The following is a 24,207-nucleotide window of genomic DNA, read 5'->3' as shown; positions in this document are numbered from 1 at the left end:
CAGTGCTAGTGTATGATGTCGAGGGTGTGTGAGAGTAGTGTAGTGTAGCTGTGTGGTGTGTGAGTGTAGTGATGTGTGGGTGTGTGAGTGTAGCTGGGTTAGAGTGTAGTGTAGTGTGTGGTGTGTGTAGTGTAGGTGTGTGTGAGTGTAGTGTAGTGGTGTGTGTGTGTAGTGTAGGTGTGTGTGTGAGTGTAGTGTGTGGGTGTGTGAGAGTGTAGGTGTGTAGTGTAGGGTGTGTGTGTAGTGTAGTGTGTGGGTGTGTAGTGTAGCGTGTGTGTGTAGCGTAGCGTGGGTGTGTGTAGCGTAGCGTGGGTGTGTGTAGCGTAGCGTGGGTGTGTGTAGCGTAGCGTGGGTGTGTGTAGCGCAGCGTGGGTGTGTGTAGCGTAGCGTGGGTGTGTGTAGCGTAGCGTGGGTGTGTGTAGCGTAGCGTGGGTGTGTGTAGTGTAGCGTGGGTGTGTGTAGTGTAGCGTGGGTGTGTGTAGTGTAGTGTAGCGTGTGTTTGCGTTAGAAGTGTAGCATGTGTGTGTGTTGTGTTGTGTAGTGTAGCGTGCATGTAGTGTAGCATGTGTGTGTGCGTTAGAAGTGTAGCATGTGTGTGTTGTGTTGTGTAGTGTAGCGTGTGTGTAGTGTAGATGTGTGTGTGGTAGTTGTAGCGCGTGTGTGTTGTGTTGTGTAGTGTAGTGTAGGGGTGTGTAAGTGTAGTGTATGTGGGTGTGTGAGAGTGTAGTGTAGTGTGTGGGTGTGTGAGAGTGTAGTGTAGTGTGTGGGTGTGTGAGAGTGGTAGTGTAGTGTGTGGGTGTGTGAGAGTGTAGTGTAGTGTGTGGGTGTGTGAGAGTGTATGTGTAGTGTGTGGGTGTGTGAGAGTGTAGTGTAGTGTGTGGGTGTAGTGAGAGTGATTATTCAATTCAATTCAATTTTATTTATATAGCGCTTTTCACAATGTGCATTGTTCCAAAGCAGCTTTACAGGAGCAAATAAGAAAAACACAGAAAGGTAAAACACAGCACAGTGCATGGTGTTTATAGACCAAGCAAGATCATTATAATAAATAATATCTAATAAATAAATAATAAATAAATAAATAAATGCAGTCTCCCGGTGAGCAAGCCAACACTGCACTGCTCTGCTGTGGCGAGGAACCCAAACTCCAATGCTGAATAATGGAGAAAAAAAAACCTCGGGAGAAACCAGGCTCAGCCGGGAGGGCCAGATCTCCTCTGACGTGTCATAGCTGCACTCAGTGACCCCGACCAAAGCCACCGAGCAACGTCCACGAAGAACAGGGAGAGCCCACGAGCCGCGACCCAGGAAGCCCCACCCGCCGAAACCGTGCAGGTCCAACCCGGTCTCATTCCGCGATCAACAACAGACAACAGAGGAACAACCAGGGAAAAGTAGTAATGGCATAATTAACTTTATTCCTCTGTTGTCCGACATCGACCACAAAACAAGACCAACCAGACCAGATCCACACAGTCCCAACAAATGAAACGCCCCGAACCACAACCAACAAGCCCCCCCACTCCCCACAACACCCACCCAGCTACCTCCAATCAAAGTCACTGAGTGCAGCCATAACTTCAAACTGCTGTCGTGTGATGTAAGTTTAGCATTAAATACCAAGTATTGTAAATTTAGCATTTATGTGACAGGTAGTCCGTCTTTGCTCTCGGCTGGGGATGGAATTGTCTGAGCTGGGCCGGCCAGATGGTCGCCTTTTTCTTGGGTGGTGATGGAATTGCCTTGGATGGAGCTGGATGGTCAGTCAGTCCGCAGGCTCTCGCAGGAGGATGGCACGGGATTTTCAGATGTAGCTGGCGTAATCTCTAGTTGTGGATGGGCATATGACGTTCATCTGGGCCTGGCGGAATCTCTCCCTACCTCGGGATGGGCATCCCGAGGCGAGGGCAGAAACAGAAAGAGAATAATTAGCGTAGCTGCTGTTCATTAGCTATGTATTAGTGAATGCTTGGCTGAAAAGATGTGTCTTTAATCTAGATTTAAATTGGGAGAGTGTGTCTGACCCTCGAATAGTATCGGGGAGGCTATTCCAGAGTTTAGGTGCTACGTATGAGAAAGCTCTACCCCCTTTGGTGGATTTAGTTATTCTAGGTGTTATCAAAAGTCTGGAGTTTTGAGATCTTAGAGAGCGTGATGGGTTGTAGTGTGGTAGAAGCTCTGTTATGTAGGTAGGGGCTAAACCGTTTAAGGCTTTATAAGTAATTAAAAGAACTTTAAAGTCAATACGATACTTAATGGGTAACCAGTGAAGGGTTGATAACATTGGGGTTATGTGATCGTATTTTCTGGACCTGGTTAGAACTCTGGCAGCTGCGTTCTGAACTAACTGTAGTTTGTTTATTGATGATGCAGGACAACCACTAAGCAGTGCATTACAGTAATCAAGTCTTGAGGTCACAAATGCATGAATGAGCTTCTCTGCATCAGCCACACATAAAATATTTCGCAATTTGGCAACATTTCTAAGGTGGAAGAAGGCTGTTTTTGTGACATTTGAGATGTGATTTTTAAATGACAGGTTGCTGTCTAATATAACGCCAAGGTCTTTAACTGTATTTGTTGGAGTAACAGTGCAGCCTTCAATTTGCAGGTCATAATCCGAAATATTCTGCTCACGTGTCTTTGGTCCGATAAGTAATATTTCTGTTTTATTAGAATTTAAAAGAAGGAAATTACAAGTCATCCAATGCTTTATATCGTCGATGCACTCTGCCAATTTGGATAGTTGGAAGGAATCATCTGGTCTTGATGAGATATATAGCTGAGTATCATCTGCATAACAGTGGAAGCTAATTCCATGTTTTCTAATAATGTTTCCAAGGGGCAGCATGTATATGGAGAATAGCAAGGGTCCTAAAACCGATCCCTGAGGTAATCCATAATTTACTTGCGTTAGATTTGATGATTCCCCATTTAAATGGACAAATTGATGTCGGTCTGATAAGTAAGATCTGAACCATTGTAGTGCCTGTCCCTGAATACCGGTATAATTGTGTAAGCGATCTAGAAGTATTTTATGGTCTACAGTATCGAACGCAGCACTAAGGTCGAGCAGGACTAGGAGTGAGATGTTACCTTTATCTGATGCTATAGCAGGTCGTTTGTAATTTTAACGAGGCAGTTTCAGTACTATGATGCGGTCTAAAACCTGACTGGAATTTTTCGTGTATGTCATTATTTTGTAAGAAAGAGCACAACTGAGTGGACACTACTTTTTCTAGTATTTTAGACAGGAAAGGGAGATTTGAAATCGGTCTATAGTTTCCTAGTTCATTGGGGTCTAAGTTTGGTTTCTTGATAAGAGGCTTAATGACGGCCAGTTTAAAGGCTCCTGGGACATGGCCTAGATTAATTGACGAGTTGATAATGTTATAAATGGGCTCAATTGCAACGGGTAATAACTCTTTTAATAATTTAGTTGGTATGGGGTCTAATAAGCAAGTTGTAGGTTTAGATGTTGCAATAAGTTTAATTAAATCTTCCTGTTTTATAGGTGAAAAACACTGTAGCCTTTCTTTTGGGGCGATGGTTGGTACTAATTTATAGGACAGACTTGGAGGTTGAGTTTTTACTATTTTGTCTCGTATGTTTTCGATTTTCTCTGTAAAAAATTCATGAAATCATTGCTACCAAGGTGCGGCGGAATACCCGGTCAGGTGAAGTCTGTTTATTTGTTAGTTTAGCAACTGTACTAAATAAAAACCTTGGATTGTTTTTGTTAGTTTCTATGAGGTTACGAGGTGCTCGGCCTTTGCTGCTTTTAGTGCCTTTTTATAACAGTTTGCACTCTCTTTCCACGCAATTTTAAAGACCTCTAATTGGGTTTGTTTCCATTTGCGCTCCAGTTTACGTGTTTCTCTTTTAAGGGCGCGAGTGGTGCTATTGTACCATGGTGCTGCGTTTTTCTCATTAATCTTTTTTGACTTCATAGGTGCGACAGCTTCTAATGTATTAGAGAAAATAGTGCCCAATTTGCTGGTCATGTCATCGAGCGATTCTATATTTATTGGTATGGTTATTAAAGGAGTCAGATCTGGCAAGCTCTTTGGAAACTATCTTTAGTAGTCGAGGTAATTGTTCTACCCTGTCGATAACGAGTTAAACGGCTGATTTCTGCAGTGCGCAGTGTACATGTTATAAGATAGTGATCAGTGACATCGTCGCTTTGAGGTATAATATCTATATTGGTTAGATCGGCTCCGTGAGATATAATCAAGTCTAGTGTATGATTAAATCGATGAGTGGGTCCATTGATGTGTTGTGTTACTCCAAAAGAGTGTAATAGCTCTGTAAACGCCACTGCTAATGCATCGTTAGCACTATCTACGTGGATATTAAAGTCTCCGACAATTAGTACTTTATCAACGTTAACCAATAGGTCCGATAGGAAGTCCGCAAACTCTTTCAGAAAATCAGTGTAGGGACCAGGGGGTCTATACACTGTAGCCAACGTACAAGAAAGCAATGTTTTTTACTTGTCATTGGAACAATTATGTTCAACGCAAGCACTTCAAATGATTTAAATTTATGCTCCGTTCTCTGAGTTACAGTAAGAAAGTCTCTAAAATTGTTGCGACACCGCCACCTCGACCAACCGACGTGGCTCATGCATATAACAGTAGCTTGGTGGTGTACACTCATTTAGACCGTAATAATCATTTGGTTTAAGCCAGGTTTCGGTAAGGCAAAGCATATCAAAATTGTTGTCTGTGATCATTTCATTTACAATAACTGCTTTTGAATTTAGTGATCTAATATTTAGTAGGCCGAACTTTATGAGTTTGTTTTGGTCGTTTATTACATTGTCCTCAGGTTTAATCACGATTAGATTTTTTCTCTGAGATTTGGCTATTTTGTTATTTTGTAGTATTATTCGGGGGACAGACACAGTCTCTATGCATTTGGAAGCAGTAACATTTATAACAGATGAGTGGGAGGAACACAGACTATGGTTAAAGTTTTGACTTACCGCTGGGAGACGTAGTCAAGCGGTGCGTAGCGTCTTTGAGATGTTGTCAGACAGAAGAACCGCTCCGATGCTGCTGGGGTGCAGGCCGTCAGGGCGGAAGAGCCTAGGTCGCTCCCAGAACAGATCAAAATTATCAACAAAGAGCAGCTTCTGTTCAATACACCATGACATCAACCATTTATTTAGAGCAAATAGTCTACTGAACTTTTCATTCCCTCGTCGGTAGGTAGGAAGCGGCCCTGATACGATGATCCTCGCCGTGGGCGATGCGTTGCGTACCGTCTCGATCAGACTCCTGAAGTCCCTCTTCAGGATCTCCGACTGCCTCATCCTGACGTCATTCGCCCCCGCGTGCAGCACGACAGCTCCGACGTTAGCATCGTCCTTCAGGATCGCAGGTACCTGCGCAGAGACATCAAGAACACGGGCGCCAGGAAAACAATGAGTGTGCACCTTACCTTTAGTGGAGGAAGCGCGTACGTTCCGGACGATTGAGTCTCCGATGACCACAGCGTTGCATTCCGTCTCGCAGAGGGCGGCAAAGCGGTTCCTGGTCGGGATCTCGAAGACCGGTGGCGGCGGTTGGGTCATCGCTCCAGTCCTGGCTCGCGCCTTTCGCCGTGGTTGTGCCGGTGCAGGAGTGAAGTTCATTTGGGCTGACCGTGTTCTCGAAGCCTGGGCTCTGTGCAGAGAAACACGCGGAGTAGAAGTGGAAGGAGTATTAAAATCGCGATGAAAACTTACCGCGGATTTGCGAGCGTCGGCTCTGGATGTTTCCAGCGCCGTTTTTCGTTCTCGCAGCCGTGACTGCTTCTCTAGTAGATCCTGGATCTGCTTCTCCACAGCCTCCAGTTCCGACTGAAGTGCGATCGTTTCCTCATCTGCACACAGAGGTACAGACACATCTGAAACATTAGCCATCAGTGATTTAATAATGAGAACAGTGTGTTAAGCAGTAAGCAGGCAGGCTGGGAATGCTAACAGCCTGAGGCTAATAGCGAGTGATCCGATAAAAATAAATTATCTGTGCGTTTAAATACGATTTTGGTATGGGATATATTTAAGGATATGTTTTACCCTCGGAGGATAACAATTTAAAACACAAGTCTTAAGATATAACAAGAATAAACGATGTATTAAGAATAAATTTGAAAGAGCTCCGACTCAAACCACGCGCTCTCAGCAAACAGGAAGTAGTGGGTGTGTGAGAGTGTAGTGTAGTGTGTGGGTGTGTGAGAGTGTAGTGTAGTGTGTGGGTGTGTGTAGTGTGTGGGTGTGTGAGAGTGTAGTGTAGTGTGTGGGTGTGTGAGAGTGTAGTGTAGTGTGTGGGTGTGTGAGAGTGTAGTGTAGTGTGTGGGTGTGTGAGAGTGTAGTGTAGTGTGTGGGTGTGTGAGAGTGTAGTGTAGTGTGTGGGTGTGTGAGAGTGTAGTGTAGTGTGTGGGTGTGTGAGAGTGTAGTGTAGTGTGTGGGTGTGTGAGAGTGTAGTGTAGTGTGTGGGGTGTGTGAAGTGTAGTGTGATGGGTGTGTGAGAGTGTAGTGTGTGGGTGTGTGAGAGTGTAGTGTAGTGTGTGGGTGTGTGTGTAGTGTGTGGGTGTGTGAGAGTGTAGTGTAGTGTGTGGGTGTGTGAGAGTGTAGTGTAGTGTGTGGGTGTGTGAGAGTGTAGTGTAGTGTGTGGGTGTGTGAGAGTGTAGTGTAGTGTGTGGGTGTGTGAGAGTGTAGTGTAGTGTGTGGGTGTGTGAGAGGTAGTGTAGTGTGGGTGTGTGAGAGTGTAGTGTAGTGTGGGTGTGTGATGATGGTGTAGAGTGTAGTGGTGTGTGGTGTGTGTGAGAGTGTAGTGTAGTGTGTGGGTGTGTGAGGTAGTGATGTGGGTGTGTGAGAGTGTAGTGTAGTGTGTGGGTGTGTGAGAGTGTAGTGTAGTGTGTGGTGTGTGTTGAGAGTGTAGTGTAGTGTGTGGGTGTGTGAGAGTGTAGTGTAGTGTGTGGGTGTGTGAGAGTGTAGTGTAGTGTGTGAGGTGTGTGAGAGTGTAGTGTAGTGTGTGGGTGTGTGAGAGTGTAGTGTAGTGTGTGGGTGTGTGAGAGTGTAGTGTAGTGTGTGGGTGTGTGAGAGTGTAGTGTAGTGTGTGGGTGTGTGAGACACTACACTCTCACACACCCACACACTACACTACACTCTCACACACCCACACACTACACTACACTACACTCTCACACACTACACTACACTCAGGATAGGAGTAAATTCAGGGATGAGTTGAGTGTATTTGAATCTTCGGCATATTTATAAATATAATAAATATAGGCATATTTGTTGACTTAATGTTTATGATATTGCTAACAGGTTTCTGGCCAGAATCAACCCTGAAGATGGGAAAAAATGCACATCCAGACAGGGAGTAAGCAAAAAGACAGGGAAGGTGGTGCAGAGAAAGGCAGTGGCCATTAACCCCCATGTGAACAGCTTCATGCAGTCCCTGATGGAGTTTGAATGGAAGACTTCAAACTAAAGGCCAGTGGTCTATCTGCCACAGTTTAATGCATTACTGTTCAGTTCTTTATGAAATTGGAGTAGAATATTCAAAACTATGTGCAAGTGTTCTCTTTACCTCAGTTAAATATGTTACAGTTTAGTCGTTGATGAACTTTGAATAGAAAATGTCAAACTACGGGCCAGTGTTCTCTTTGCGAGATTTAAATGTTACAGTTTAGTCCTTGATAAAGTTTAAATGGAACATTTTAAACTACAGACCAGTGTTCTCTTAGCCAGAGTTAAATGACACTTGTTACTTTGTTGCTATTGTTTCTTTTGATGTGTAATGTTTAAATTTCTAGTCACTTAAATGTTGTAATATATACATAGTCGTTATTCAGTTTTTATTAATATAATACATAATACTTCAATACTGTTTCAAATGTTTAATTTTTTAAAAATATTTTAATGCTTTTTGTTTCAATGAAATGATTCAATAAAAAATATGTTTGATGCAAATATTGCTTGGATTGCCTTTTGATTCATAATGTCAAGTATAGCAGTTTTGTAATATGAATAACTAATAAAGTAATTATTGCCAAAAAGTATTAAATAGTAATAATGTGTCAATATAGGTATTACAGTAAATTACAGTATAATACAAATACAGTAAAAATAGACAAATTACAAAATATTGTAAAAATACAGTAAAGTACTGTTTTGTAGCTATACAGCAATATTTTTTGTACTGTAAAATGTATTACAGTACAGCACTGTAAATAAAAATACAGTAACTTGCTGGCAACCGTGCTGCCAGTAACTTACTGTAAAAATACAAGGAAATCGTTAACAGTGTAACAAAGAATGTAAAGGAGTGCATTAACAGGAGAAAAAAAGCTGCTTTCAGAAATGGTGATCGGCTGCAACTGAAAACCATACAACAAGAGCTCAACCAGCTGCTCGAAGGCGACAAAAAGATATTTTATGGTGGAAAGTTTTGCTGCTTGTACGTAATTCTAAAAGACTGTCGGAGTCAGTGAAAAGCCATAACCAATATAGAAACTGGCAGGAGACCTTTTATGTCCATGAATGCCATAAAGCGAACAAACTAAATGAATTTTACTGCTGGTTAGAAACGTGCAGTAAGTGTCATGGTTCTGCCCCATCTTGTCTTGCGTTTCTTGAGCTTGTGGCAGAGCCATGACAGAACCTCTTGTTTTATGTGGAAAGAGGCGTTTTGACCCTGTTGGTCTTCCACTCTCCGGTGTTGCGTCTCTGTTCCCGCCCTTTCGTCTCCTCGTTATTGATTGTTAATTAGTTCATGCCCCACACCTGTTCCCTCTTGATTTATCCCCTTTATAATGCCCTTGTGTCTTCTGTCTTGTGCTGGTTCATTGTGCTGTATCGTGGTTCATGTGGGTGAATTTGTGTCCTGTTAGTATAGTTTAGTCTTTTGTAATATGTAGTAAACTTTATGTTTAGTCTTGTTTGTTCTTGTAATACTCTTGTTTTACCCCCTCGTGGGTTTTTGTTTTGTGTGTTTTATTATTTATTAAAAGTCCATGTTAACCCCGCTTCTACGTCTCTGGGTCCTCTGTTTTTGTATCTTTGTGTCTCACCCCAAAACGTGACAGTAAGATACTGGCAAAACTACAGCAAAGCTTTACAGTGTAATTAAGTAAATTAAATGTCATAATAGTGTTTGTTGCCAGGTTAACGATTCATGAGATGGATTGCTTGAGGGAAAAAAATTTGTTCTTGTGCTCAGTGCTCTGTAGCGACGACCAGACGGCAACAGTTAACAGATGAAGTGTGCTGGGTGAGAGGTGTCCAGAATGATTCTATCAGCCCGTTTGCTCTCTCTGGATGAGTGCAGATCTTGAAGAGTAGAAAGGTTTGTACCAGTGAGCTCAGCAGTCCGAACTATCCGATGTAGTTTACGGAGGTTTGTTTTGGTAATGTCCAAATGATAATAACGATTATGAACCAATATCATTTACATCTGGTAATGAAATTTCTTTAAAACGTGGGTTTCTCTGCTCAGAGTTGATATTGCGCCATTGCAGGATCCCTTACAGTTTGCTTCCAGGCACAGGAAAGGTTCTGCTGGTGCTGTTAACAGTACCACGCACTTGATATGAAAACATCTTGAGAACAGCAAAGCTTATGCACGCTTGCTTTGCGTAAATTTTAGTTCTGCTTTTAATACAGTTCGACTTCTCCTTTTGATCCTGCAAATGAGCCAGTTGAATGTTAAACCTTTTAACATTTTTTTGATAAAATGCTACTACTTTTTCTTAACCAGCCATCCTCAGGACTTGAGGTTTAATAACACCCTCTCACATTTAAGAATAACGCACATACTGTAGGTTCTCCTCGAGCTCACCTGTGCTCTTTACACTACATACCAAAGACTGTGAAAGTTCGTTCACGGGTAATATTATTATTTAATACTCAGATGACACAGCAATCCTATAATCTTACTGCATAAAGACAGTGATCCATCTTCCTATCACTCTGAGATAAAGACCTTTCAACTGTGGTGTGATGCCAACAATTTGACTTTAAATGTTAAATAAAATGGAAGAGATAGTGTTTGTCCTCAGTGCTCACAGCAGCCCTGTTGCTATTCATGACACTCAAATCAATCAGGTGTGTTCCTAGACGTACCTTGGCATCTACATTGATAACATGCTTACATGGCAGGTCCATGTTGATACCTTATGTACTAAACTCCAACAAAGATTGTACTTTTTATGAGGAGATTAAGACTGCATGATGTCAACGGAAAAAAAAAGATGACAGTGTTTTATCAGGCTGTTCTGGAGAGTCAAGGATTGTTTCTTGTTTGCACTAATCATCTTATTGTTTTATCTTCCTATTCTTATTTGCTGTTAGTTATTGTTATGTACTGCTGGTCCTGTGTCTTATGCAGCGGTTATTTGTGCAGTAATTATGATCCTTTTAGCTGTGTAATATCTACATGTTTTGCCACCATGTACAGATTGTCTGAGTGAGATATATAAGATTGATTTTTTTGTTAATGTGTTATTTGTAAATGCAGCATACACTAAGCCTGAAAAAAATTGCCCTAAGGGGACAATAAGGTATACTGAAGAGTATGATTTCTTTCAACTTTCAACTTTAATTGATTTATAAAGCACCCTTAAAAACGTCTTGGTTACGGATGTAACCTCGGTTCCCTGATGGAGGGAACGAGACGTTGTGTCGAGCCGACAGATGGGGTTCGCTCTTGAGAACCTATCAACTTCTGACTAGTTTAGAAAAGGCCAATGAAATTGGCAAATGAAATTTGCATGCCGGACTCTGCCCCCGGATATCCGGGTATAAAAGGGAGACGGCGTGCTGCATTCATTCACCTTTGGTCTGAGGAGCCTGAGCATCCCTCGACCGCTGCGGTGGGCTGGCGGCCAGCGTTGTGGCAAGAAGGACACAACGTCTCGTTCCCTCCATCAGGGAACTGAGGTTACATTCGTAACCAAGACGTTTTCCTGAGACATTTTCCTCTAATGTCTGAGACCTGACTGGCTGGGGATGTACAGTAGTTTATCAAGTCTTACCTCCCTCAAACTTTGCACAAACAAATTCTGATGTCCATCTACAGGGGCTATTAATGATCGAGTCAAAATAAAATGATTGATATTATTTAGAAACTTACTTTAGTTTCGTCATGTTTTCATAGCCTACCTCAGTCGCGTGTCGTCACCTTTGCGAACCTGCGTGCGCACTGCGCTGTTGCATGCTGTTGTTGTGGTAAGGAAACACACAAGATGTGCGGGGACATGGATTTCTGCGCATAAGTATGGCACAAGTTTGTGTTTTCGGACCAGTTAAAATGCGCGACTGCATCGCTTTTACAATTGTGAATTAGGGGCCTCATTTATAAAATGTTGCGTAGAAACCGTCCTAAATTAGATTTTCCGATCATTTCTAAAAGTGCGTACGTGTGATTCATAGAACGAACGTACGCACAGAAAACGTGTGTACACCTCTCTATCAGATGTGAAATCTATAAATCGCAAATGATCGTGAAATTGCACGCAGCTGAACAGTTTCAGATTTCAATTATGTCTAATCAACATCTAAATCTTTTAAGTGCGGCAAGAATGACTTATTTTCCAAAAACCTGCAGCACTCGGACAGGCAAAAGTGCGTACGTCTGCTCAGACCCTGATGTGGCGTTAAGCACTTTTCCAAGTCAAAGACCTTTTTTATAAATATGACCATTGCCGTGGATTTTTGCGTACGCACGCTTTACGGTCAAATCTGTGCGTAGGCACGTTTTATAACTGAGACCCTAGGTTACTACGTTGCATATGATTACACTGAAAAATAAACAAAACTGTTAAAACTAAAACTTGAAATTTATGCTAATGTAGTCTGACAAGCAGTATGGACCATCTTGTCGGTAGCTCATTACGCATTGATTTAGCCTTGCCCAATTGCGTGTCCCCCGGAACATATAAAAGCAGAGCGTTAGGGCACTGATGTTGTGTCTAGTAACGTTTGAGCGACATTGTCCGAGGACAGTCTCTTCCGGGTTGTGAGTAGCTCTGCGTAAGACAGCGTTGTCTGGCGACTTACTTCGCGGCCGTGTTTGAAGATAAACGCTCCGTTCAAAGTTTACATGCTGGTGCGTGCTGTGGGTCATCCGTGTGTGCGACGGCTCCGTGTTGGTGGTGAAAAGTTATTTGCTGTGGCTGGGTGGAAGCCTCTGGCTGAGCGTATGAGCGCTCCATTATATCATGGCTGTAGCCACGATATAAAGTTAGGAGTACATGATACTTGAGAGGCTTGGGTGATTTTTTTGTTTTACTGCGGACAAACCCTTTCGGTGCTGCTGCTTTGTCCATGCCGTATCGTCTTCACTGCTTCACCGCATTGCATCTTTTTCGGCTTATGCTGCGTTGCTGAACCTGCATGGTTTACGTCTACACTGCTTTGCTGGCGCTTGTGCTATTAATGTGCATTTGCCCTTAGAGTGTGTGTGTGTCGTTGGGTTTTTTTTTGGTTATAAGCTGTTATTTAGATTTATTATTTTAGTTTATTGTGCAGTTGTTAATTTTCTTAAATTTCTTTCGTTGGACACAAGTGTGAATAAGAAAGAGCGTTACGACCTACTTGCCTCCCAATATGTGTCAATTGTGCTTTTGATTTCTTTGATTTTGTTTAACTATCCTGCTCAGACTAGGCATCCAGAGGGTAGTTATTTTGACCCTCTGTGCATGAGTGGGTAGTTGTGGTATTTATTGCTTTACCTTTTGTCTTTTTGTGGAAGTTTGAGTATTTGTTCTGTTATCTTTTTTTGGTTTGTTTGCTTTTGTTAGGTTATTCTTTTCCTTCCAATGCTACAGGAGTTTCGGTCCAGGGCAGGCAGCTGGCTAGTCTTGCCTTGCGATGGTGGGTTACCGGTCACTGAGTGCTGTGCATTGACGATTGATTCCACTGTGTGCTTGCGTGTGTACTAGCGAGCCTTGTGCACCTGGTGATATGATTGTAATATAGGAACCTTTGGTTTAGTTGCCAACTTACCTGCCTCTGGTATACCTTGTTCTCCTTTGTGTGTGTAGGATTGCCATTGTGAGACTGCTTGATATATTTACTCCTGTGATGCCATATGGCTACTTTTAACATTATTATTATTATTGGATTGAATAAATTTTTGTATTTTTGATACTCACGTCTTATGCCCTTTTATTACACTAGTGAATCTGTGTGCCCTTCTTGGGGGTGAACTATTTCCTTATTAATAGGGTGGCGTAGTCTGCTCAATCATATGCTTTGAATCTTTTCTATACGCCCTCGCCACACTAAGGCACAGCAGATTTATACTGGGGCACATGTCCCAGTAAAAGGGGTCTAGCGACGCCCCTGGCCCGATCTCCTCTCGTTTTTAATTTAGCACGAGGGACGTGCGATCTAAGCAACCTTCCAGGATAATGAATGGATAGTAAGTCAGGTAGGTAGACAGGAGCTAACCCATTCATAGCTTTGAAAACCAGCAGCAGAACTTTAAACTCAATTCTATAGCTAACTGGTAGCCAATCCAAAGATATTAGTACTGGAGTAATGTGGTCTCGTTTACGCACACCAGTAAGGAGCCCAGCAGCCGCATTTTGCACCAAATAGAGGGAGTTACAATAGTCAAGCTTTGTTGAGACAAAAGCATGGATAACCCTTTCACAGTCCTTAAAAGAGAGAAATGGTTTTACATTAGCTTAGACTCTGAGGTGGAAAAACTGTTTTTTACTACAGTATTAATATGTTTATCAAATTTGAGTGCACTGTCAAAATGGACACCTAAACTCTTCACTAGTGTTTTAAGACAGGAAGACAAATGGCCAAGTTTTAAGATAGGGGAACTGGCAGCATCTGATGATTCAAAAACTATAATCTCAGTTTTATTCTTGTTAAGGTTAAGAAAATTAAGGGACATCCAGGCCTTGACATCCGCTAAGCAGGCCAACAGAGTATCCACACCCTCATTATTCGATCCCAGGGGTATATAAAGTCGGATATCGTCCGAGTAGCAATGAAAGGAGATACCGTGCTTCTTAAAAATTGACCCCAGATGGAGCATATACAAGGAGAATAAAATCGAACCACGAATCGAGCCTTGAGGTACACCATATGTAAGAGGAGCTGGATCTGAAGGAAAATCACCAATACTAACAGATAACCTTCTATTGTTAAAATAAGATTGAAACCATTTAAGGGCTTTTCTCTGAATGCCCACTCAATGCTCCAGTCGAGAAATGAGAATAGTATGATCGATTGTGTCGAATGCTGCGCTCACATCTAACAGGACTAATACCACAGATTAAGCCGAGTCGAGAGTCAATAAAATATCATTCAAAACTTTTACTAGTGCTGTTTCTGTATAATTTTTTTGTAAAACCCGATTGAAACACTTCAAAAATGTTGTTATTAAGCAGGAAGCTCTGTAGATGTTAACATACTATTTTCTCTAAAATCTTTGACATAAACGAGAGATTAGAAACTGGCCTACAATGGGACAATACTGCTGAATCTAATGAGGGCTTTTTAAGAAGTGGCCGGACAATGGCATGCTTCATATCATCTGGAACTGTTGCCATTTCAAGGTGACTGTTCATAATCTTAAGGACAGTCGGCCAAATAACATCAAAAGTTTGCTTGAAGAAGCGCGAGGGAAGAATGTCAAATTGCGAACCAGAAGGTTTGAGCTGGCTCACAATGACTTGTATATCCGATAGAGTTACAGGCTCAAACTGACTCAAGATGGTAGTGCAGCATGGAAGGACTTGACAAGGAACTTGACAAGAGGGGGGAATATTTAGCCCAATATCCCTTATCTTATCTACAAAAAATGTAAGAAATTGGTCGCATATGACCTGTGACTGTGGGGAAAAGATTGATTTCATGACAGATGACCTGCTGCCGCCATCTACTGGTGAACAATTAAACTGCAGCAACTCACAAAATGTACAGGTGTGAGTTTGGTTATAGAATGCGGTTGTCACCCATAAATAACCGAACTGTGTGTGACCACACCCGCATTAAGGACTCAAATCCATTGACAACCATGATCGGCTGCTGTGTGTACGTGGCCTTAGTTTAATAGATGACAGGTCTCATATCGCCACTATTTGATCATCTTCAGTGTAGTCAGTCTTTGTGTTGAATTTAGAGAAATGTTTACTTGACATTTTCTCAAGCAGTTTCTAAAGGTCTCACCCTGAGATGATTCTGAAACAGCATTGCAGGAGTTCACGTCTATTCTGAGCTCTTATTGCCTGATTTTACTTCATTCATTTATTTCAAAAACTTTTTGTTTTTTATCAAAAGAAACAAACAAGTTTGCACAACAATTTTTTTGTTTATACAAATAATCTCAGACATTAAAGCAAATGTTTTTAGATGAAAGGATTTGTAAGAACACGAGAACATCTTTTCTGCTTTGCTTACAACCCACGGATTGAAAACGTAAATAATGACACGCTTCAGACGCTCTCTGTGTCATATTCTTTAATATATTTAATTTCATACATATGAAGGTACAGTACATCAAGCCATAGTGAAACATACAAGAGGGAGTGCATCCCATTTAAATAACTTATTAGACCACATTTCAAATCAAACGACACATTTCCAGCATTCATCCAATCCAAAGTGTGTGTGAATCTTTAATCCTCAGATGAAGAATCAGTCGCTTCACTGTTGAGGATGTCTTGACTCTGTTTGAAACTTTCAGTGCCCAATGCAATGAATCCACTATTCTAAAAGTCAGTGGTGAATACAAAAGAATATTTCAACATTGTTTCAATAATACTGACAGATGACGGAAAACTTTTCATGCGAGCTCTCGTTTCACGTTTTATAGCACATACAGTGTGTTATGCGCTGAAGTTTCATACTGTTCACATCACAAACGCTATGGATGAGAAATAGTCATACTGTTAACTGTCAGTTAATAAGCACTACTGATAACACGCCTTCATCTACCCAAACTGTGGAACACACCTCAGTGTATGTCTTCATACTGTAAGTACACACTAACCTCACTTCAATCTTTGACCCTGAGAAACCTACAGCTTCATATATTCATCTGTACACTCATCGAGGATTAATGTCCCTGCATGCTTGTCTCAACTAGGCCCCTCGAATAATAAAGTATGTGTGGCATCATTACTTAACATGGGTACAAGAAACAAACACTTCTATATTGATTAACGCTTCAATATTACTGACAAGAGCCATACAGACTCACGTACACTTACAAAACGACACAAACGGCTGGACTTATTGCAAAAGTATGGGAAAACTGTACTGGATTATTGTCTGGCATTCTAGATATCTGACACGCACACCGCTGGCTTACTGAAGCATCTAAAGCATTCGCTTTCAAGTTTAGATGAACTAGAACATTATTATTAGGCAGCGCGCCGCGCACTAGTCCTGTGTGTTGTGTATAACAGGAGCCATTCACCTTTAGCAAGTGAGAAACTATTCACAACAAGTGAAAGAAATATCTCCTTTCAGCATATGTACTACAGTTAAAGAAAGAAAACCTGCTTCAACAGTGAGTGCTATCAGAGGAAACACAACAATATTCAACTAGATTACACGTGAATCACACACACACACACACACACACACACACACACACACACACACACACACACACACACACACGTATGATGAGATATAGCGTGACCGAAAAACAAACCCATGCATTGCAAGAAAAAGTCATTTCATGATGGCAGAAGAGCGTGTTCCAGTTAGACAGACGGAATGAAGTGAAGTCAATCACAGGCACTGACACAAAAACACAAAACTGACACCAGCACGACAGAGCAGAAATACACAAGAGAAACATGCAGGCTTTACATTGAGCTTCTTACATCATCCAGAGCTTCGGTACACCACACACATGTTGTTTCATTGTTTAAATGAGAAGCGGACAGAAAGAGCAGTAACAGAGGTTTACGGAGGAACCTGTCTGGTTGGGGAAGGTGGTGGCCGACGGCTACGTTTGAAAGATCAGGAGGAAGAAAATATGACAGCAAAGAGATAAGAGGAGGGTGTGGAACGCATGAAGGGGTGAGAGACAAAAGAGACAACGTTAGTAATTAGCTAAAAGGAATTTTCAGTTTCTGAGACATTTCTAGCCACACAAGCTCAATCTTAGTCAAGTTAGCTGAGGTTAGTATGTCTAGTAGCCTGAAGAGGAACTAGCGCTTGTTCACCGATGAACATCAAAAACCGAGAGTAAATACCAGGCCATGTGCGATCTGAGTGCATGACAAGATAAAACACAATACCTGGGAATGCTAGGGGGCGCTCTGTTGGGCCGACTGGGAACTTGCGGGCTGTCAGCGCTGTTATTTAAGGGCCCTAAAGGTCCTGGACGGGATGGAGGTGGAGGAGCTCCTCTACCGGCCGGCTTCTGACCCGCTGACATCCTGCGCGGGGCGGTTGGACTGGGTGGAGGAGACCTGCAGGGATAAGCAGAAAGAAGAGCGAGAAAAAGCATTACCATAAAGCTCTGAAAATACACTCCACACGTTTATTAGATTCTAATGAATCGGGCTTTCTAAAGTTAGAGACATTTACACCGTGTCTACACAGGACTGCTTGTTCTTAACTGGTTTGTTGTGTCGCGTTGCACCGCATCCAGTGTGGACAAAAATTATAATGGGTTCTAACGCGTTCTATTGTCTTTTATTGTGTCGCGACGCATTACACCACCCCCGTTGTTAGACAAATGGTTTTTCCCCATTGTCCCCAAGATCTAGCGCCCCCCCCATACTGTACAGTGAGGAAAGATAATGTGTTATAGTTATATATAGTTTATGTAGGCTATATATAATATATTTATACAGAATTTGTGCAAAATAAGAATAAAGAAGCAGAAAATACCTGTATATGACAGGCTGATCTGAAGAGATCAGATTATAAATGTAACAACCTGCTGATAAAAACCAAAGAAACCCAAAAGAAACCATCACAGAAATTCTAAAGGTTTTCATTAAAATACCACCATGAACCATTAGCTTTGTCCATTAAAACCATTACAAACTTGTAGTGTGTTTTTGGCATTATTCCAAACAAATTAATCTGCCAGATAACACCCCACCAATAGAATCCATCACATACCAGTAGACACTATTATAGTTTTCAGTAAAACCAATACAATTGCCATTATAACCTTTAAATCCATAAAATCCCGTCACGCGCACTGTGAACTCATCAGAAGAGAGAGAGAGAGACATTTGCGCTTATTGTGAAATGACAGACTGAAAGACAAACATACTCATATGATCCACCTGTTTCTGAAGATGATGTAGAGGTAACTGCTGCTGCTTCCTGAGTGGATGTTTGTTTACTTTGTTTGTAGATATTAAGCTTTTTTACTGCACAAGACCTTCAATGAGTCTGCACAGCCGCTAAAAAATATCAGACAAGAACATCACATGATGAGCTCTACCTTCATTAAACTAACGGTAGTCTCTGAACAGACACCTACTGTGTATAAATACTGATAAGGTCTTGGGAGAAGTTGCTTCAGGGATCTGAGGCTTCATTTAAAAAGCCCCGTGGATTTTTGCATACGCACACTCTACCATCAAATCTGTGCCTACGCAGAAATCCACGGCAACGTTCATATTTATAAAAAAGGTCTTCGACGTGGAAAAGAGTCTAGCGCAACGTCAGGGTCAGAGTAGACGTACACACTTTTGCTTGTCCCATGTGCTGCAGGTTTTTAGAAATATAAGCCATTCTTGCTGCACAGTTTTCAGACGTTGACAGGTGCTCTTTCATATATCCATGACATTAATTAGACATCATTAATAGGTGGAGATCTAAAACTAAAACATCATTTGCGATTTATAGATTTCACATTTGAAAGAGAAGCATAGGCACGTTTTGTTCTATGAATCACACGTAAGCACTTTTAGAAAGTGAAAGTGATGTGATGTGAGGCCAAGTATGGTGTTCCATACTCGGAATTTGTGCTCTGCATTTAACCCATCCAAGTGCACACACACAGCAGTGAGTAACATACACACCCAGAGCAGTGAGCTCATTGCTGCGGCGCCCGGGGAGCAGTTGGGGGTTCGGTGACTTGCTCAAGGGTCTCACCTCAGCCGTGGTATTGAAGGTGGAGGAGAGCGCTGGTCATTCACTCCCCCCACCTACAATCCCTGCTGATACTGAGACTCGAACCTGTAACCTTTGTGTTACAAGTCCGAGTCTCTAACCATTACTCCACGAATGACCTTAAGATCCAATTTAGGACGGTTTCTATTTTATAAACGAGTCCCCTGGTCTTCAGCACGATGAATGAAACACAGCTGGTGTCAGTATAAACGGCTGTATTACCTGCGAGAGCCGCTCTGTCCAGTATGTAGCCATGAGTTGTCCACAGGAGGAGGCAGTGGAGTGGAGATGGTGGTGCTGGAAATATCTCCAATGATGCCCAGAGCCTCTTTCAGAGCGTGATGAGTGCGCAGAACCTCTTCCCTGCGCTGCACCTGCTCCTGCGACTCATCCATCAGAGCGTTCTGATCTCCAGCCGAATAGAGCTGAGCCAAAAGCTCAGCGTTAATGAAGTCTTTCACCTTCAGAAGAGGAGGCGGGTAGAGCAGATATCCGTCATCAACAGGTGGGTCACAATATCATGCAAGAAAGGAAACGTATCCATTACACAAGTAGCAATGTCAAGTTGAGATTGTCAATTAACAAAAAAGCAATGACTAGACTAGCCAGCACTATCTGTGAGTGAAAACACAGATCATCTCTGCCATTCAATACTGACTAGGGATGAAATTAAGCGCTTAACCCATTTGCAATCAATTTGGATGGACTAATACTATCGGTTAAAAGGTCATTTAATAAGCCATTGCAGTGTTGCCAAGTTCTTTCAATTAAAAGTAGCTACACCTGGTCGTTAAATGGTGCTAGATGATGTCATAGAGGGAAATCCACTGATCTGTATAAATATATAGTGGGCAAATCTGGGAATCTAGGTGAGGTTTTGGTCCAAGAAGGTGCAAGATTTGTCCCTAGGTGATTAAAAAGTCTCAAAGGGGGTGGGAAGTCATGAAATTAGCAACACTGCTCACATGTCTGCAGTCCTGTCGTTAAATGAAGCGTTATGCTGGCTGCTCTCACTAGGGGTCAGTAGTGAACCTCAAGAGCAAGCTGAAAAGCGTTTGCATCTATAGTTATAAGCGTGAATGATTATGAAAACTGATTTACTGTTGTAAGCTCAAACATTATATTTGCTAAACTAACACATGACCACAACTAAAGTGTATCCCATTTTTCACAGCCATGGCTGCGCCGTGTTGTGGCATTCTAGCAAACTGAGTGACGCCAGTGGACCGTTCTAAGATGGCGGTCACGACTACATGCCTGGAGGGCTTGAATGAGGGATCTAGTTATATACAGTATATACAGCATATCTATGATCCCTAGACTCAACATATTCTATTCATGAAAGGGATTGTAATCAGTTTGATGCTTCTGATGTTGGATTAGTCTTTTGTCAGCATTCCTCCAGTTTCTCCAAGGCAGGTCACTTTATTCCCTTCTATACAAGACTTTCATGTGTTAGAGCCAGCAGTCAATACTGCCATCTGCAAGTAAGTGTTTACACAAAGGAAAAACGTTTACGTTTTCTACTCCGTGGTTGTTGTGTAATCGTACTCTAATATTAGACACTATACAGTATATATCAGGAGGTCAACTGTTTATGAACATATTGCAATTGCTACTCTTAAATCATCATCATAATCTCCTCTGTACTCAGTACTATAAGAAAGCATGAATACTTTTATAAGGGACATCTGTTAACTCACATTATTGATCATGAGGTGCATAATGGATTTGGGCATAAGGTCACGGATGCATTTGCTAACAATGGCCATATAGGAGTCCACCAGGTTACGGATCGTCTCCACTTTTCTCTCCAGCTGAGGATCCATGGAGAAGTTCTCAGATTGACCAGAACTTTCACTTTCCACCTGACGAAAGAGTGAAGCAACAGAAAGTGACAAAAAATGAGAGTATTCTGTGGACAAAAGCAACAACAACAATGAACAGGTCATCAGTCCTGTCATCAGCGGTTCGGTTCACGTCCAGGATTTAGAGCCGTTGGAGCAGTAAAACCCAAGCGAAACGTGCTGAACAGTTACTCACAGAAGCCTTTTCTGGATAAACTCCGGCGCGCAGAAGCGATGCTCTCCAGCTGTCCACCTCCTCCAGAGTGTCACATGCCAACTCCAGAAACCGATTGTCCTTAAAAACATTTCTACAGGCCAGAAAACACAAACAATATTGACCCGGAGTTTCTCCTTCACGTGTACAGTAGTGATGTTATGTTCATGAACGAATCGTTCATTTTGAACGAATCTTTCAAGTGAACGAATCGTTCTCGTATTTCGTGCTCACTGAAATCTCTCCCTCGAGCACAGAGAGCTTCTTGCCTTAAAAGAGTGTCTAAAGCACGAGCCAATGGGGTTTGAGTGTGAGCTTTGACCGATCATATGATTGGTTGAATGTGCTGAACGAATACGCCCTTTAGTCAATGAACGAGCCGGTGTTTTGAGTCTGAACGAGAGAGATCTCATTCATACACGAACGAAAGGACCTGCTACTTCTGGTTCGTGAACGATCGGTCATTTCATTCATAACGAACTGAATGAGCTGCAACTCCTCACTCGTGAATGAAATGAAAGAGGAGGTCTCTCGTTCAACAAGTACAGAAATGGACACAACGTAAAGATCCTTACGAAAATGAACCACGATTTATAGTAAAGGTAGTAACCATCTTCTTACCATGGCAATACAAATAATTGTACTGTAAATATCATGCTTACGTCACATTTTAAAACCTAAGTGTACTATTTTACAAACTTGATGACTTAACTGTGGTTTGTAGTAAAAAGTTATTTTTCCTAATTAAAAGAAGAGAGTTGTTTGTTATAAGCATGTATTTATAGAATTATAGTTAAAATAATTCAAGTTTATGACACATTCATGACACTTAAACATGCTAACGCATGCAAATAGTTTGTTGTTGCTAATACTGCTGTTGTTTACGTATTGCTTTTATTAAACAGGAGAAATCAGTCACGTCAGGCACTTTTAATCTGCACCGGATTCTAGGATCCCAGTCCTGCTGTGAAAGACTGACTGAGCATGAGTCAATAGTCTGTGAGTGCGGGAAGTCTAAACACTATCATTGGTCTGAGCTACTGAACGAATCCGCCTCTTCACTGAACTAGTCAGTCATCTGACATACGAATCACACATCTCTTTCTGTACGAGGAGCTGCTGACCGAATGAATTAGTGAAAGCATGCTAATCGCTCAATACAGCACGTGAGTCACTCTGGTTCGCAACAACAACAGAATATTATATACTGTAGCGTAATATACATTACAATTATACAAACACGCTATTAAAATTACGTACACTACATAAGACCCAAATCTTTGCCACCTACTGGCGTATGTACTGTATCTTCATTCACATGTCAGAAACTTAGGCATTACTTTTGACTCGGCTTTGACTTTTGATAAACAGATTAATGCTGTGGTTACACATTGTTTTTATCAGCTAAAGAATATTGCAAAGATGAAGTCATTCTTAACATTAAGAGACATGGAGTCTGTAATACCTGCTCTTATCTCATCCAGATTAGACTATTGTAATGTATTGTACTTGGGTGTTTCACACTCTCTATTGTCTCGTCTTCAACTTCAGAATTCAAAATGCTGCCACTCGACTGTTAACTGGAACCAGGAAAAGGGAACACATTTCACCAGTGTTGATGTCTCTCCACTGGCTCCCAGTTAAATATCGTATCCATTTTGAAAGGAATATCCATGAAATTGAAAGGAGATCGTACATTTTCAGTGGCTGCTCCACAGCTATGGAACAATTTGCCACCTTATATAAGAACTGCACCAACATACGCTGTTTTTAAGTCTCTTCTTAAAACGTATTTCTTTACGGTTGCATATGGTCATAAGTAAGCACAGTGGCATCACTGTAGTATACTATCTGTCGCTGTGCCCTATGTTTACTTTTTGTATTTTGTTATATGCTTAAATTTTGTACAGCACTTTGGCCAACAGCTGTTGTTTTTAAATGTGCTCTATAAATGAATATGACTGACTGACTGACTGACTACTGTGTGCAGTACTCGAGTTGTAAAAAAAAAAAACAGGGGGGATGGTGGATTGGATTTAACTTTTAGGGACAGATCATTTGTGCTGATGACAGCGCATATGGTGGGAGACCAAACTCTAAAACAACATGCATGCTATTGATATATTACGTATCAATTATATTAAAGTATTTTTCCACTGGGTGCAAGTGCAACTTCATACTCATGATACCTATAAATCTATTGGGAATTCATCTATTAAATGTTGAAACAAAACCTCACAAAACATTGTAAATGAACATGAATCCTCTCAAGTCAAGTCCATTTTAATTGAAGTGCAAGAACAAACGGATTAAACAAATGTACCATTTACAAAATCTGGTTATGGTTATCCTCTATATAAAGAAAACCATGGCATTATGGTTTTGTTAGAATGAGCAGACAGTCAAGTAGCCTACTGTCAAGTTAGGTTTTTTTTATAAAATAAGAGGGCAGTCACCTAGCCCATATTCAATTAGAGAAATGTTTACTATTCCAGTAACAGGGTTTCCCCCAGAAAATGTGTTCGTTTTGTTGGTCTTTAATTTCATGCAAGGAAAAGTAATGGCTAGTAATGGCTTTCCTTGCACTTGCCATTTATATGTTGTAGAATGTTTGGCGAACGATGATAGATAGCGCGATGACATTCCACCAGATGCCGCTGATCGGACAGGACAGAGTAACACGGCGGATAACGCTCATAAAAAAGGTTTGTTTTTTCTACTTAGGTTAGTTAAGGAGGCAGGTGTGTGTTGCTTAGGCGGCCGCTGTAAAGTGCTGTGGGAAACCCTGCAGTAAGATATTCCAGGTGAAACAGAAACAAAATCTAACATTAACTTTGTGAATGTAAAGTCTAACCTGACGTTAACTAGCTAGCTGGCGTTAGCTAACAAGAAAAAAGCTCCAAACTAACTCACATCGTTAACTGTGTTGTCATCGCCTCTGTCCAGAGATTCCGCCTTTGGTGACATATCAAAAGTATTCCTGACTCTTGACTTACCGTCAGTGCTACTTCTTGCCCTCTTAAAGC

The 24,207-nt window shown here is 41.6% G+C and overlaps 2 protein-coding genes across 3 annotated transcripts in view; both read right to left on the bottom strand.

Moving 5' to 3' along the window:
* Positions 1–4,622: 4,622 nt before the first annotated feature.
* Positions 4,623–6,179, bottom strand: LOC130554535 (uncharacterized). 2 transcript variants are annotated; one of them, XM_057334258.1, is made up of 3 exons: positions 5,735–6,179; positions 5,471–5,672; positions 4,623–5,392 (listed from the first exon to the last, which is right to left on the bottom strand). In XM_057334258.1, the coding sequence occupies exons 1-3, from the start codon at positions 5,909–5,911 to the stop codon at positions 5,364–5,366; spliced, it is 408 nt and encodes a 135-aa protein (XP_057190241.1). In that variant the 5' UTR covers positions 5,912–6,179; the 3' UTR covers positions 4,623–5,363. The 2 variants fall into 2 exon arrangements, with proteins under 2 accessions (XP_057190241.1, XP_057190240.1); XM_057334257.1 differs by having other exon boundaries at positions 5,471–6,179.
* Positions 6,180–15,451: 9,272 nt separating this feature from the next.
* Positions 15,452–24,207, bottom strand: part of dnm3b (dynamin 3b) — a 60,485-nt gene continuing 51,729 nt past the window's right edge. Inside the window, exons 17-21 of the mRNA XM_057334781.1 lie at positions 21,164–21,275; positions 20,824–20,988; positions 19,343–19,581; positions 17,281–17,454; positions 15,452–16,985 (exon numbers count right to left, since the gene is read on the bottom strand). Coding sequence (XP_057190764.1) covers positions 16,943–16,985; positions 17,281–17,454; positions 19,343–19,581; positions 20,824–20,988; positions 21,164–21,275 — 733 coding nt within the window. The 3' untranslated portion in view covers positions 15,452–16,942. The remainder of the gene's footprint in view (positions 16,986–17,280; positions 17,455–19,342; positions 19,582–20,823; positions 20,989–21,163; positions 21,276–24,207) is intronic.

This window comes from Triplophysa rosa, linkage group LG5 (genome assembly GCF_024868665.1).
Source record: "Triplophysa rosa linkage group LG5, Trosa_1v2, whole genome shotgun sequence".
NCBI classification, from domain to species: Eukaryota; Metazoa; Chordata; class Actinopteri; order Cypriniformes; family Nemacheilidae; genus Triplophysa; species Triplophysa rosa.
The sequence above is the reverse complement of the archived record's forward strand: the minus strand, read 5'-3'. Positions and strand labels throughout refer to the sequence as shown.